This window comes from Esox lucius, chromosome 16 (genome assembly GCF_011004845.1).
Source record: "Esox lucius isolate fEsoLuc1 chromosome 16, fEsoLuc1.pri, whole genome shotgun sequence".
Lineage (NCBI taxonomy): Eukaryota > Metazoa > Chordata > Actinopteri > Esociformes > Esocidae > Esox > Esox lucius.
Window position 1 is genome coordinate 26,573,354 of NC_047584.1, and position 16,203 is coordinate 26,589,556.

Consider the following 16,203-nt stretch of genomic DNA (forward strand, 5'->3'; position numbering starts at 1 on the left):
GTCTGGTAACAGTCATTGTTGTGATTATACCTGACTACTTTAATGGTGATACGCTGTGGTTTGATGCCCTCGAACAGAGCCCATGGTTGAAAACCTCCGACAACACTCGGTCTGTTGTCGGCTGCTTTCGGGTTTACAGTGCTGCAGCAATGCGCCCAATCACAGTTGAATTCTCTTCCGGAAGTTATGGGCGAATTCTACGCGGGAAACCCTAGGTTGTCTGGTCGCTCCTGCCTGGTTGTATACTGGACTCAACGCGGGACGTAGCAGTAAAGTACACAGAAGAAGTAGCAGTTAAGTGAAACAGTGGACAAAATAGGTAGGCAGATATATATGTCTTCATGACTATGTTGTAGGTGGATTACTGAATAATTTAATACGTAATATAGCATAGCTGTTTATTAGGTTAATGCAACTGATTTACTACTGTACGTCATAGAACAAGCTAGCTACATACGGTAATTACTGTAACTCTTATTAATTAGCTAGGCTTACTACTAGCTTACTATCTATGCAGCGAACGAACCGTTCGGTTTTACAATACAACAAGGTAATTTAATAGCTCGCTAGCTAACGTGGCTACGTCTTGAAAAACAATGAAAGTTGATGTATTTTCTTTCTTCACTGCCATCTTACTAAGTACTGCAAGTAGCTATGGTATCCAGCCATGTAAACAATCCGGCAGGTGATGTTCGTAAATAAACTATTGCTCGATAGGCCGTTTCTCTATATTTCGGCTGTGACATAGCTCCTTCACTGTTTATTTTTAATTGCTTGCGTTTAATAGCACGATGAAGGTGATAACTTGTGAGATTGCGTGGCACAACAAAGAGCCTGTCTACAGTCTGGACTTCCAGCACAACTCCGAGGGCCGCATTCACCGGCTGGCCACGGCGGGAGTGGACACCACTGTCCGAGTGAGCGCCTTTCATTGTTGTTTATACACTGTTTTGTACTCTGTTTATACACTGGTGTTCTCTCTCTATCGTTTGCACCCATGCCTTTACCCACGCATACTGTACATACAATGAACACTGTGTATGCATTAACACAGCGCCGCTCGTTCACCCATTTGCTCACCTCGACGATTAACCTTAGCCCAAAACCCTTAAACCTAACAAAAACCTCTGTCCGTAAGTGTTACTCATATCCCGTAGCCCAGAATAGTTCTGCAGAATGGTCCATGATTGACTAGGCTTGTGCAGGCTTTGGACACTCACGGGTGTAGTACAACAAGAACGAAGACACTGCTTGTTGAAGACACCATGTTCAGACAGTAGGAGTTGAGTTCAGGTTAACATATTCCACTGGTGGCACTGAGTCTTGTGATTGGTGGTACCAGCACATGATTTGGAAACATACCCCTGAAATACTTAGGCTGCTCGCATTGGGGCAAAGGTGGCTATGTCTAATAGAGGAATTGTTCACAACATAAAGATTTTATTGGGTTGAGGTAGCTGTTGAGATCTGACTTTTGTGCATGCTAATCTGTACAGAGATGTCTGTCAGTATCTGGGGGGGGGGGGGTTAGGCTACTTTATGTGTGGTGCAAAAAAAAAACTATTGCCTGCTATGGTAACAGTAAACTGAGATAGCATATGTTGAATTGATAGGTTGCCCCTTTCATTTGTAGAACTGGGATTTAATCGTTGCAAACTGCATCTCCTCCATGGTGGTGTTATTGGCTGTCAAATTGCGTCTTGATCTTCACTTGCTCAGGTTTCCTGTGGTTTTTCTGCCGCTTAGTAAAAAAAAAAATATATATATATATATATTAATAACTTTGCTGGTCAGTACCTGTTTTCCTCGCCAACAGGTTGCTGTTGTCTAGGTTAGTCCCTCGTTGGGAGGAGGGGTGAATGGGGGGGAGAATGTTGCTCACAAATGCAGCCTCAGACGGAGTTCACGAAACCGACACAAGTAGAGTAGTAGTTTGATAGCAGGACAAGAATGATTCACATTTACACCCAAACACAACAGTTCATTTGTTTTTTGAAGGTCACGCTCAAGAAGAGGGCGTGCAAAATGCAACCAATTGGACGCAGTCTGGAGCCTGGAAATTGTATGGGGATGCTCAAAACAAAGAGGGAATTGCGTTATGTTGTGTCTCTGTTTGATTCTGTGGCCTGTGATGTCGCCCCCTGTGGTCAGCTGTGGCGTGTGGAGATGGGGCCTGATGGGAAGGCAGTGGTGGATTTCCTGTCCAACTTGGCGAGGCACACCAAGGCTGTCAACGTGGTTCGATTCTGCCCCAACAGCGAGCTGCTTGCCTCTGGAGGAGATGGTGGGTCAATGTAGTAGACATGCGTAGCAACTGTCACTAGCATTCTTGTTGACAAATATGTTTGGAACAGTGTTGCATGATTCGCTATTTCCTAAAGAAAAAAGTACATGGGAAATACACAAATTGTTTATGCTGCGTATAGTGGGTGAGGTAAAATTTGTGAACCCTTAATGTTTTTCTGTATTTCTTCCTACATTTGATTAAAAGGAGCGCTCCGGTCACATGATCACCCCATTGAAATTCCTGGGCTCCTCGATAATTACAATGTTTAAAAAATAAAAAGAAAAGAAGTGTCTAGAAGTGGCATAACCCTGTTTCAGACAAATCACTACGAATCACAATCCTAATCAATATTAAGTAAAGATATTTGTGGTAGGTTGTTTTAGGGCGGGGATGCACTGCTCTCTGTGTTTTAATTGGGTAGAATGAGTTGTCACTCTTATAAACCATTGATTTGTTTACATGGTGTGAAATTTCATCTCAAAAGAGATTTTGGAAAATTTCTACATTCTGGATAATCATTGAATTACTGCAAATAAATGAAGGATCATAGCGTGTTGTCCATATGTATTTGGACACAACACCCATTACATTTACTTTTTTTGCCTTGGTTATATACTCTAGCTCACCAGATTTCAAATTACACTGTGATTAAGAGGTTTAAATTCAGACTGTCAGCTTTAATTTGAGGGTGTTTGCATCCATAAACTGTGTATGAGCTGCGTACAGCCCTATTATACATAGTCCGTCCCTCCCCATTTTAGGGGTCCAAAAAGTTTTTTTTGACACTCTCCTGTTTCTTGGTTAATCACATATATTAAATCCAGAGTGTTCGCCGCTCCATGTCTCGACTGTGGGTTAACAGATGCCGCCATCTTGCTGTGGAAGCTGAACGACAGTAAGGAAGCTGAGCCGACCCCGTCGTTCCAGGAGGAGGAGGAGGACGCTCAGCTGAACAAGGAGAGCTGGAGTGTGGTCAAGACCCTGAGGTGAGTCAAGTCTAATCACTCTCCACATCTACACCCCCCCCCCCCCCCTGCATGTTAGACCTCAACGATGTGCTGTTTGCTGTGTCTGCTAGGGGACACATAGAGGACGTTTACGATATCAGCTGGACCCGGGATGGGAACTTCATGGTCTCTGGTTCTGTGGACAATACTGCCATTATGTGGGATGTCGTGAAGGGTGAGCCTTTGGTTGGTTTGTGTGCATAGTTGTTAGGAACTGTTTGAGCAAACACATGTCGCGCACAAGTTTTTTTGCCCCCCGCGCACATGTTTTTTTTTGCACCCCACACACACTTTGCCTGCACCCCACGCACACTTTGCCTGCACCCCACGCACACTTTGCCTGCACCCCACGCACACTTTGCCTGCACCCCACGCACACTTTGCCTGCACCCCACCCACACTTTGCCTGCACCCCACGCACACTTTGCCTGCACCCCACGCACACTTTGCCTGCACCCCACGCACACTTTGCCTGCACCCCACGCACACTTTGCCTGCACCCCACGCACACTTTGCCTGCACTGTGGCAGACGGATAATGAGTGAGAGCATGTGGTGCAGAGGATCAATGAGACATTTTGTATAATTGCATCAATTCTTCTGAGAGGAAGGAAATGGAACTTAAAACGGCCTGATGGTCAGGAGGCTAGTTCAGTCATTGGTTATAACAGTGGTAGGAACTGTATGTCAGTCATTGGTTATAACAGCGGTAGGAACTGTATGTAAGTCATTGGTTATAACAGCGGTAGGAACTGTATGTCAGTCATTGGTTATAACAGCGGTAGGAACTGTATGTCAGTCATTGGTTATAACAGCGGTAGGAACTGTATGTCAGTCATTGGTTATAACAGCGGTAGGAACTGTATGTCAGTCATTGGTTATAACAGCGGTAGGAACTGTATGTCAGTCATTGGTTATAACAGAGGTAGGAACTGTATGTCAGTCATTGGCTATAACAGCGGTAGGAACTGTATGTCAGTCATTGGTTATAACAGCGGTAGGAACTGTATGTCAGTCATTGGTTATAACAGCGGTAGGAACTGTATGTCAGTCATTGGTTATAACAGCGGTAGGAACTGTATGTCAGTCATTGGTTATAACAGCGGTAGGAACTGTATGTCAGTCATTGGTTATAACAGCGGTAGGAACTGTATGTCAGTCATTGGTTATAACAGCGGTAGGAACTGTATGTCAGTCATTGGTTATAACAGCGGTAGGAACTGTATGTCAGTCATTGGCTATAACAGCGGTAGGAACTGTATGTCAGTCATTGGCTATAACAGCGGTAGGAACTGTATGTCAGTCATTGGTTATAACAGCGGTAGGAACTGTATGTCAGTCATTGGTTATAACAGCGGTAGGAACTGTATGTCAGTCATTGGCTATAACAGCGGTAGGAACTGTATGTCAGTCATTGGTTATAACAGCGGTAGGAACTGTATGTCAGTCATTGGTTATAACAGCGGTAGGAACTGTATGTCAGTCATTGGTTATAATAGCGGTAGGAACTGTATGTCAGTCATTGGTTATAACAGTGGTAGGAATTGTCATGTTTTTCTCAGGTCAGAAATTGTGCATCTTTAACGACCATAAGAGCTATGTTCAGGGAGTGACCTGGGACCCGCTGGGCCAGTACGTGGCCACACTCAGTTGTGACAGGTAAGAACACACCAAACATCTCTGGCCTGTGGGAAGATGCCATCATGGTTTTCCTTTTATTGGAGATTAGTGGGACTGACAGTATTTAAGCAAAGGACTCTTTGCTTAAATACAAATGGGCTGTCAACCTTCTGACAGACTGACACTCTCCCTCCCCTCTTTCCATTTTTGTCTCTCCCCTCTCTTTTCCCATTTCTCCCCCCTTTTTGTCTCTCACCCTCTCCATTTTGGACTCCCCTGTCCTTCTTCAGGGTGATGCGTGTCTACAGTACACAGAGCAGAAAGAAGGCTTACGGTGTCAGTAAGATGAGCTCTGGATCTGCTGCCGAGGGAGAGGTCAGAATGATCTGCATGGTTCAGTCTGTCACACACGGTTACGCTAAACATAACCATACACAGGATTTACACTAGAAACACTTCCCCTATATTCTGTTATATGCTCCCACTTTGCTATGACACACCTGGTTTGGCTGTGTTGCAACCAGTTGTCTTTAGCACTCACATATTTAGCTGAATGCAGTCAACCTTTGTGCAACTGACAAAAACCACATTGTGAAGATGAAGGAACGTTCAAAGCAAATTCGTTAAATAAGGTTCCTCAAAACACCAACGAAGGGTATGCGGTGAAATCGGGGACATTTCCAAGGCATTGAATATCCCCCAGAGCACAGTAAAGTCCATTGGTTAGAAATGTAGAAAATGTGGCACAACTGTCAATCTGTCTAGAATTGGCCGTCCTCGAAAACAGACTATACAGGTGAAGGCACTAGTAAGGAAGGCCACCAGAAGGCCTATGGGATCTCTAACCTGGTTCCTGTCATTGACAGTTGAGTTAGGAGACACTACATATTAGAACCATAGGCTCTGTACCTCAAAGAGTGGCCTTCAAGGGACAGAGGCAAGAAGAAAGAAACTCTTGACACGGAGTGGAAGAAGTTTACATGGTGTAATAGAGCTAAGCCTACTGCACATCAGCCTATGAACACCATCCCTGCCGTTAAGCATGGTGGTTCAAGCATCATGCTATGGGGATGCTTCTCAGCGACTGGGAGTCTGATCAGGATTGAGGGAAGGATGAACGGAGAGAACCTGATCTAGAGGGCACAGGACCTCAGACCGGGGTGAACATTAATCTTTCAGCACCACATCGACCCAAAGCACACAGCAAAGGCAGCACTGGAGTGGCTTCAGGACAAGTCTGTGAATATACTTCAGTGGCCCGTCAAAGCCCAAAAATAGCTGATTGTCCTGGTGTGCAAAGCTGGTAGAGACTCCAAATAGACTTATACCTATAATCGCTGCCAAAAGTGCCTCTCCCAAATATCGACTGAAAGGGGTGTGAACTTATGCAGTCAATTATTAGCAGTTTGTAATTAATTTAAAGTCATTATTAGATTTTATGTTTCGCTTTGGCTCTGTGAACAGTTTTGTGTTGATCAGTGGCAAAAACACCTTATTAAATCCATTTTTATTTTGGGGATTTAATTAGGAGTTTGTTTGGGCGTTGACATGTTTGTCTGTTTGTGTGCAGGTCAAACAGTACCGAATGTTTCACGACGACAGCATGAGGTCTTTCTTCAGACGTCTCAGCTTCACACCGGACGGTTCCTTCCTATTGGCCCCAGGTACCCAATCACACTCGCGCAAAAACAATTACTCTGTGCATCCTTCTGGTGGCTTTAAGCAGGAAGTAATAGTGGCTACTTTGGGAGGAGCTAATCCTGTCTCTCACATTCTGCGTATCTCTCCGTCCCTCTCTCCAGCGGGGTGTGTCGAGGCCGGAGAGACTGTCACCAACACCACCTACGTTTTCTCCAGGAAGAACCTCAAGAGGTAACTTGCTGCTACCTTGCTTCTAAGTACCTCTTTGTGGAGTCTGACCCTTTTCTGAACCAAGTGCAGGCCTGGGCTGGTTGCTGTCTCTAGGTCATGCTGGTGGGTTGTGTACCTGTATCGGAAGGGTTAAGAGGGTTACGATTGCTTGTCTCCTAGGCCCATAGCTCACCTGCCGTGCCCTGCCAAAGCAACCCTGGCTGTGCGCTGTTGCCCTGTCTACTTTGAGCTGAGGACTAAGAAGGGAGAAGGTGAGGACGCGCTGAACTCCTGCTAATTACGGAGGACTCGTTAACGTAGTTCATTCAAGAGTCCGCCTTCCTCCCTGCCTTCACAGACGGATGTGCCGCCCAGCACCTGGCTAACACGTTCGGCTTGCCCTATCGGCTGGTGTTTGCCGTCGCGTCAGAGGACTCCATCTTCCTGTACGACACTCAGCAGGCCCTGCCCTTCGGCTACGTGTCCAACATCCACTACCACACACTCAGCGACCTCACCTGGTACTAACCGCCGCTCTTTTCCCTGAGGCAGATGTCTTTTTTTGTTTGTGCCACTTGAGATAGAGGAAGTTAGGGACTAACTACCCCATTTTCCAGGTTGTTGTTGTTGTGTCGTTGTTTCCGGTCTGTGGCGTTCCCGTCGCTTCCACTGACGATGTCACGTCTTGTGTAGGTCCCGAGACGGTTCTTTCCTGGCGGTGTCGTCTACAGACGGCTACTGCTCCTTCCTGTCGTTCAGCCCTGGTGAGCTGGGCACGCCCCTGAAAGAGCCCCCTATCCTGGAGGTTGTCACCCCCGGCAACGGCCCTGAGAAGAAGGGGAAGAAGGCTGCGGCGCCACGTACCGTCTCCCCCGTTCCCAAAACCACGGAGGCCAACGTGTCCCCCGTTCCCAGAAGCACGGAGCGCACCAGCCCCAGTGACCCCGCCCCGAAGGAGCCCACCGGCACGCCCCTCTCCTCCCTCACTTCGCCCGCCGCCCGCCTGGCCCGTAGTGGGGAGGACAAGAAGACCCCGGTCACTCCCAAGCCTCAGCCCCGTCGTATCACCCTCAACACCCTGGAGGGTTGGGGCAAGACCGGCGCCCCTAAAGGCCCGGCTGGCCCCAAGACCCCCACCGCTGCCGGCGTCAGCTCCCCCTCCGCCCCCCTGCAGCCTGGCCACACCCCCTCTACCCCTACCACCCCGCAAACCCCCGGCGCTGCCAAGCTCTGCCTAACCCCCTCCACCCCAAAGGCCCAGCCCGGCAGCATCAACACCATGGGCTCCAGCGCTCCGAAAGGACCGGCCCCCAGGTAAGAACGCAGACGTCCAACCAACATCCTGTGTGTGTGTGTTTTCTGTCTGTGTCTAATCTATGTCTCATGTATGAGTCAACGTTTTCCTGCGTGCCTGTTACATAAGTGTAGGTCTGCACAAGTGAGCGGCTTTTGCACGCTAATGAACTCCTCGTGCGAGCCGCTACTGGAATCGAGGATTAGATTCAATCCTCATTCCTTTTAATGCAGTGTTCCTTTAGGGGTTTACAAAATGGAGTCGCCACAGCAACTGGAACATAATCACGTGTAAATCATTTGATGTCAACTATGATATTTTCTACACAGAAGTTGATACACCAAAGATGATACATGCATTAGTGATCTTTTGGAACTTCCAAAACATCACTGATGCATTTAAAACCTTGCTTTCTTCAGACTGAAATATTACAAATCAGTCTTAGTGGGGGTTTTGACGTCACTCTAAGTGGCACCTTGGTTTTTAAAGGGGTTGTTTCCTGGTCGCGCCATGCCGACCATGCCCAGGGGTTCTGGGGGTGCCCAGGCGGTGCATGTTCTGGGTGCCACCCGGGTGGCCTGTTGGATAAAGGGCTCGGCTGTCTTGTTCTGCTGACTCAGAGGTTGGTTGACTGCTAGCTCAGTGGTGGTTTTTGACCCGGGGTGTGTGGTTTCCTTCAGCACGTATGTGACGTCAGTATTCTACCTAGTCAAGTGAGGCGTGGGATGAAGAGCAGAAAATCTTGCTGTGATGTGCAGCTGATCTCAATCTTCCGGCTCCCACAAACCCGTGGAGTTGGAATTGGCACGATTGGCAGGGGATTAAAAAATATATATATATATATTTAATCTTATTGATGTGGTCTGAAAACATATTTGAATGGGGTTCATGCATTTGGAATTTGACTTATTTAGCGGACAGTCTTAAGCAGAGCAACTTACAGGTGGTCTTTAAGATTCCTTTCCTGTTCTCAGTCCATGATGCTGCTGAGGTGCTAATGTCTACATGCTACGATTAGTAAGGCCTAAATGAAAATGCAGCAGACAGGTGTGTGTGTGATGTGAGCCCCTCCATCTCTCTCCGTCCCTCTAATCCTTCTCACACTGCTATGTTCTTTCCCACCCTTACTCTCTCTGTCTCTGTCTCTCTGTCTCTGTCTCTCTGTCTCTCTCTCTTTAGAAGTATTGTAGGGCCTCTAGGTTACAATCTCTCTCTTCTTGAATAAATATTTCAATTTTATATATTTTTCATAAATTAACACGTCTATCACTGTCCTCTTCCATTTTATATGCTACAAACCGTAATTTTTGTTATAATCTTTAAAATGTTACATTTAATTACGAAAACACTGGAGACAGATAGCCTTTTTTTTTTTTTCAGTCTTTGAGGGATCATAACTAGGTAGCTAGAAATAAGATTGTTCTCTCTCATTCTCTCCATGGTAATTTGTTTTTGTCTCAAACGGGGGGAAATAATCTGGGTAGATTGAATGATTGTACATCCATCTGATTAACCCGAAAGCATTCAATTCATCCTTTTGAAACGACTCCATAAGAATTTTTGGCCTTATCTTGGGTTTGGATAAAGATACAAGCAAGCCACTTCAGCAACTCCTTCAAGACTAGTTTCCATGTGACATATTCTAAGCAATAGTCTCAACTCCATCAACTTTCATATTTTACACAGAGGTCAGGGGTCGTTCCATTAGGATTAATTGAATGCTTTGCGGGTTACTTTTCAGGATCAATAACTAAAGAATTCCACTGTAGATTTGTCTGATCTGGTTCCAACCTACAGATAACAGCGGGGAGTTGCTAGATTTAATCATCACAAAATGTTACCTATTGTTATTTTGGTATGGTTGCATGTTTAGTGCAGTCACAATCAGTCAAAATCTTATGGCGATTTTGACAATTTTATAGAATTTTGGCAATATCTTGGCCTTAGATAAAGATACAGGCAAGCTACTTCAGCTACTCCTTCAAGACTAGTTTCTAGGTGACATATTCTAAGCAATAGTCTCAACTCCCAAGCTTTCATATTTTACACAGAGGTCAGGGGTCGTTCCATGAGGATGAATTGAATGCTTTGCGGGTTAATTTTCAGGATCTATAACTAAAGAATTCCTCCATAATATTATCTGATCTGGTCCCAACCTTTAGATATTAGTGTGATGTTGCTATATTTAATACTCCCATATAACAAATTTTTATATTTGTTACATTATCTTGGATATTGAACAGGTTAAAGGTAAGCTTCTTTTGCCATTACTTCCAAATGTTGCCAATTATTCTTTTTGCAGCATTGCCTGTTTTTCTAGTCAGGGTTATTTATGGTAATGGCCCTATTGGAATGATAAGACATGGTTCTAACAGCAATGAAGGTATGTTTTTGTCCTCTCCACTTCAAATACCATCTCACAGAATGTTCTAAAATATCTATTAACGTCAATTTAGTTTTGTGAATTAGGGTTAGGTTAATAGAGTCATGGGTTTTTGTTTAATTGTATTACAGATTTCTAGTTTTAATGGTTTGTAGTTTACAGGGCATCATTACAAATAGACAGGAGAGTTATGTAATCTTACAAAGAATAATTTTTGGTCATATGTGTATTTTTTCATATAAAGTTGTAATGGCCCATTGACATGAATGAGAAATATTTCCTGAGTGCAAAGAGGCCCTATAAATATTGAAGTAGCCGAGATGCCCTACCGAGTAGCCGAGATGCCCTACCGAGTAGCCGAGATGCCCTACCGAGTAGCCGAGATGCCCTACCGAGTAGCCGAGATGCCCTACCGAGTAGCCGAGATGCCCTACCGAGTAGCCGAGATGCCCTACCGAGTAGCCGAGATGCCCTACCGAGTAGCCGAGATGCCCTGCCAATGTAGCCGAGATGCCCTGCCAATGTAGCCGAGATGCCCTGCCAATGTAGCCGAGATGCCCTACCAATGTAGCCGAGATGCCCTGCCAATGTAGCCGAGATGCCCTGCTAATGTAGCCGAGATGCCCTGCCAATGTAGCCGAGATGCCCTGCCAATGTAGCCGAGATGCCCTGCCAATGTAGCCGAGATGCCCTGCCAATGTAGCCGAGATGCCCTGCCAATGTAGCCGAGATGCCCTGCCAATGTAGCCGAGATGCCCTGCCAATGTAGCCGAGATGCCCTGCCAATGTAGCCGAGATGCCCTGCCAATGTAGCCGAGATGTCCTGCCAATGTAGCCGAGATGCCCTGTTTCGAGTAGCCGAGATGTTTTATTATGCAATTACTTTTACTCTCCAGATGATTCTGTATTATATTTTGTGAAACCTAACTTATTAATCCATATGGGAAACTATTCAAGACAGCTAACAGAGACCTACTCTAATTGTAATATCTACAGAATAATAGTTTTTAAAGCGGGTGGTGTAATAAACTAGGTAGCTAATATCAGATTGTTCTTTTATTCCCCTTATTGTTTTGCCTTAATTTTGGTGAGGCATTCTTGGTAGATTACGTGATTACATTTACCTCGGATGTTCGCATGGTATTTTCATAGGTGGATGACAATTTGACATGGCCTGATGCTGTCAGACGTTTCACACTTGTTCCTCAAAATTATTCTGTCCATTACATGCAATTTGACTGTTTTCTCATTTATACTTGGAGTTATAACATTTTCAAACTATGTTTTAGGTAGCATCGAGGCCCTCTCAAAAGGACCAAAAGTACATACCACAAGATAGACATACCACAACATAGATACAAGTGTGTAGTTAGTCTCAAAATGTTACCTGTTGTTGTTTTTGTATTCTTGTATGTTTACTGCAGTCAGTAGCGCTCTCATGGGCTCTCCATGCATATGAACTGAACAACTTCAAGGACCAGAAATAAACGAAACATATAGATAAAAAAAAAAATGTTTACCTTCCTTGACTGGGGCCTTGTAACAAAGATACAGTTTAGCTACTTTATTCACGAGGTGTTTGTCAACATGGACATATCCAACCTGTGTTCGTGACATGATATTTGCCTGCAGACATAAGTGGATATAGTATATAAAGCTACAGTACAAGGAAACATTTGTTCGGATATGTATTTTTACATATTAAGTTTTATGGCTCATAGGCATCAATGATTAAATGTGCTGAGTGCAGAGGCCCTCTAAAGTTTTGAGCATCAGAGATGTCGTGCCACTGTTTCACGTAGCAGAGATGCCATCTACAGTGGGGAGAACAAGTATTTGATACACTGCCGATTTTGCAGGTTTTCCTACTTACAAAGCATGTAGAGGTCTGTCACATTGTATGACTTTTAAATAATTCATTTGCATTTTATTGCATGACATACGTATTTGATCACCTACCAACCAGTAAGAATTCCGGCTCTCACAGACCTGTTAGTTTTTCTTTTATAAGCCCTCCTGTTCTCCACTCATTACCTGTATTAACTGCACCTGTTTTAACTCGTTACCTGTATAAAAGACACTTGTCCACACACTCAATCAAACAGACTCCAACCTTTCCACAATGGCCAAGACCAGAGAGCTGTGTAAGGACATCAGGGATAACATTGTAGACCTGCACAAGGCTGGGATGGGCTACAGGACAATAAGCAAGCAGCTTGGTGAGAAGGCAACAACTGTTGGCGCAATTATTCGAAAATGGAAGAAGTTCAAGATGACGGTCAATCTCCCTCGGTCTTGGGTTCCATGCAAGATCTCACCTGGTGGGGCATCAATGATCATGAGGAAGGTGAGGGATCAGGCCAGAACTACACAGCAGGACCTGGTCAATGACCTGAAGAGAGATGGGACCACATTCTCAAAGAAAACCATTAGTAACACACTACGCCGTCATAGATTAAGATCCTGCAGCGCAAGCAAGGCCCCCCTGCTCAAGCCAGCGCATGTCCAGGCCCGTCTGAAGTTTGCCAATGACCATCTGGATGATCCAGAGGAGGAATGGGAGAAGGTCATGTGGTCTGATGAGACAAAAATAGAGCTTTTTGGTCTAAACTCCACTCGCCGTGTTTGGAGGAAGAAGAAGAATGAGTACAACCCCAAGAACACCATCCCAACCGTGAAGCATGGAGGTGGAAACATAATTCTTTGGGGATGCTTTTCTGCAAAGGGGACAGGACGACTGCACTGTATTGAGGGGAGGATGGATGGGGCCATGTATCGTGAGATCTTGACCAACAACCTCCTTCCCTCAGTAAGAGCATTGAAGATGGGTCTTGGCTGGGTCTTCCAGCATGACAACGACTCAACACACAGTCAGGGCAACTAAGGAGTGGCTCTGTAAGAAGCATCTCAAGGTCCTGGAGTGGCCTAGCCAGTCTCCATACCTGAATCCAATAGAAAATCTTTGGAGGGAGCTGAAAGTGTATATTGCCCAGCGACAGCCCCGAAAGGGGGTCTGGTGAAGGTCTGTATGGAGGAGTGGGTCAAAATCCCTGCTGCAGTGTGTGCAAACCTGGTCAAGACCTACAGGAAACGTATGATCTCTGTAATTGCAAACAAAAGTTTCTGTACCAAATATTAAGTTGTGCTTTTCTGATGTATCAAATACTTATGTCATGTAATAAAATGCTAATGAATTATTTAAAAATCATACAATGTGACAGACTTCTACATGCTTTGTAAGTAGGAAAACCTGCAAAATTGGCAGGTCATCAAATACTTGTTCTCCCCACTATATGTAGCAGAGATGCCCTGTTTCAGGTAGCAGAGATGCCTTATATGTAGCAGAGATGCCCTGTTTCAGGTAGCAGAGATGCCTTATATGTAACAGAGATGCCCTGTTTCAGGTAGCAGAGATTCCTTATATGTAACAGAGATGCCCTGTTTCAGGTAGCAGAGATTCCTTATATGTAGCAGAGATGCCCTGTTTCAGGTAGCAGAGGTGCCCTGTTTCAGGTAGCAGAGGGGCCGTAATAGATATTCTTTCTCTCTGTTTCTCTCCTATTCTGTACTTCTGTCGCTCCCTCTCTTTCTTTCTCTCTTTGTCTTTCTCCCTCTTTTTCCCTCATTGCTTAGATGGGTAAATAAAGGTACAATTAAAATAAACACCATTAAAAAAATTTAAAACCTTAACCACTCCATCTCTCTCCCTCTAGGATACATGATACTGTGTATTATAACATTATGTAAATATGTGCAAATCCCTGAGCTCCTATTCAAATGCCCTGTGGTAAGCTGCTACATGAAAGGTTATTAAAGTTTGGTGTTTTTGTTTTTATTACAATTTAGCTTTTTAAGATTTTAAGATGGTTTGCTAGTTTTAATTTAGTTGGCTTGATGAAATATTAACTCAATTTTTACATTACAAATGTGAAATTGTATGGAAGAGTTTTAGGGATTTCACTTCTTGCAAATTCAGCCTGTCTAAAACATTTGTCAGCAGACATCAACCAGATTACAAAGTTTCAAACCCTTATAAAGAAAAAAAAAAACGTTATATAATTTAAATCATGAAACATTCACAATGCCAATGAATCCAATAGTTTCAGTGTGGCTTTACTTTTTTTCAACCAACGATGTTTTGTTGATTTAATAATGAATCATTTTTATACAGTTGTTTTTAGCTTGTTTCTGTTTTCTATAAAACCGGCGGCCAGTAGAAACTGACTGACTGGTTCCATACACGCAGCCACTGTACGCCGGCTAGGCTGCTGAGAGGCCCCAAGACCCCATAGGGTGTTTCCCAATAATGAGAGCACTTGTGGAGTGTCTGTAGTCGTTAGCCACTGTCTGTCAGAACAAAACCTCATCTGGTACTCTGGGTACGTTGGACCCCCCAGGGTTCATCAAACACTGAATCCTGCGTGGCTACAGGGTGACAATGGATGGGCTGTGTGGGTCAATGTGTCCAGTCCGTATGGCTCTGTGGTCTTAAAACATGGCTTGAATGAGAAGGGGAAAGAGCAGACGTAGGCCAGTGGGAAAGTTGGATTTTTCCTGTATGAATGCTAAATTAGGTGGAAGTCCTTATGTATGCGTAGCCTGGCGTCACAGTGTCTGCATGTTTAATTTTACTATGGGTGGAGAAACGCCCTCACATCACTCTGCTCTTCCAATCCCTCTTCAGGCGGATATCTCTGACTCCTGTTGTCTCCAGATTGCCAGCTGCCTTCAACACACCCTCCTCCACAGAGAAAGCCAAACACGGTCAGTTTGTCCTAGGGCAATTAAACGCTGGGATTGGCCAAGCACTTTCATAACATGGCCGGAGATTGGTTGGGGACAGTGTTATGCAAATACCTGTTTTGTAACAGGGTCCGCCCCCTGAGCCCCCGATCCATAACATTTACATTTGTCTCTGTGAGATCGTGAGAAATCCTGTTCCTAGGGACTGTCGCTTGGCGTCTGTGCAGTGTTCTACTTGTGATGCCTGTCATTTGTTACATCTTACCCCAGAACGGCCCTCTCCCCCCACTGACCCAGTGTGTCAGCCTCCGGAGTCTAAGCGCCCCAAGATCAGCACCCTGGCGAGCAAGATGGGGATCCCTCCAGCCTTGGGGGCGACTCAATTGCAATAGAAGAGTGGTGTCCCCTTCCAGCTGTCTGATCGTCAGCACACTTTTGGGATTCTGGCTGGTTCAGCTGCATACAAACTGGTTTTATCAGTTACATTACTCGCATGCTCACATGAGAGTGCAAATACAACTGGTTCCTCAACACACTTCTGTACATTTTATTAACTTCACTAACGCTGACCTCTTCTGTAGTTAATGTTGGTGGATAACCAGGATGTTGTAATATATTACCTGGCAAAAAAAAAGGATGAGACACCAATTGTTAATAAGATATAACCGCCTGCAGCTCCATTGATGCATAAAACATTAGTGATCACTGCCTTAAGTCTGTATTGTTTGGATTTGTGTGTTTTGTATTTTTTATATGAATGTTTTATACTGTGTATTTCAGGATCATTTCAATATAGTAATAATTGTATAAAAAGAAATGTGTTTTGCCTCTAAAAAAGCAGTTCCATTAAAATACATTATGAGGTGAAAGGGTTAAGGACCCATCATACTGCATACAACATTTAAATACTTATGGGCTATGAAGCACTTTTGTGTTTTCATTGGATGATATTTGCATAAAAGCAACCATTTGGCATTCTTTACATAGAGGTAGGTCTGTATTGACATTCTTTACATAGA

At 44.6% G+C, this 16,203-nt stretch overlaps 1 protein-coding gene across 2 annotated transcripts; it reads left to right on the top strand.

Moving 5' to 3' along the window:
• Positions 1 to 90: 90 nt before the first annotated feature.
• On the top strand, positions 91 to 15,898 carry chaf1b (chromatin assembly factor 1, subunit B). Of its 2 annotated transcripts, none has more exons than XM_013137806.4 (14): positions 91 to 293; positions 788 to 917; positions 2,152 to 2,284; positions 3,150 to 3,273; positions 3,366 to 3,469; positions 4,856 to 4,952; positions 5,204 to 5,288; positions 6,484 to 6,577; positions 6,716 to 6,785; positions 6,945 to 7,036; positions 7,123 to 7,285; positions 7,458 to 8,078; positions 15,126 to 15,205; positions 15,455 to 15,898. In XM_013137806.4, the coding sequence occupies exons 2-14, from the start codon at positions 792 to 794 to the stop codon at positions 15,574 to 15,576; spliced, it is 1,911 nt and encodes a 636-aa protein (XP_012993260.2). In that variant the 5' UTR covers positions 91 to 293; positions 788 to 791; the 3' UTR covers positions 15,577 to 15,898. The 2 variants fall into 2 exon arrangements, with proteins under 2 accessions (XP_012993260.2, XP_012993259.2); XM_013137805.4 differs by having other exon boundaries at positions 92 to 319.
• Positions 15,899 to 16,203: the final 305 nt, after the last annotated feature.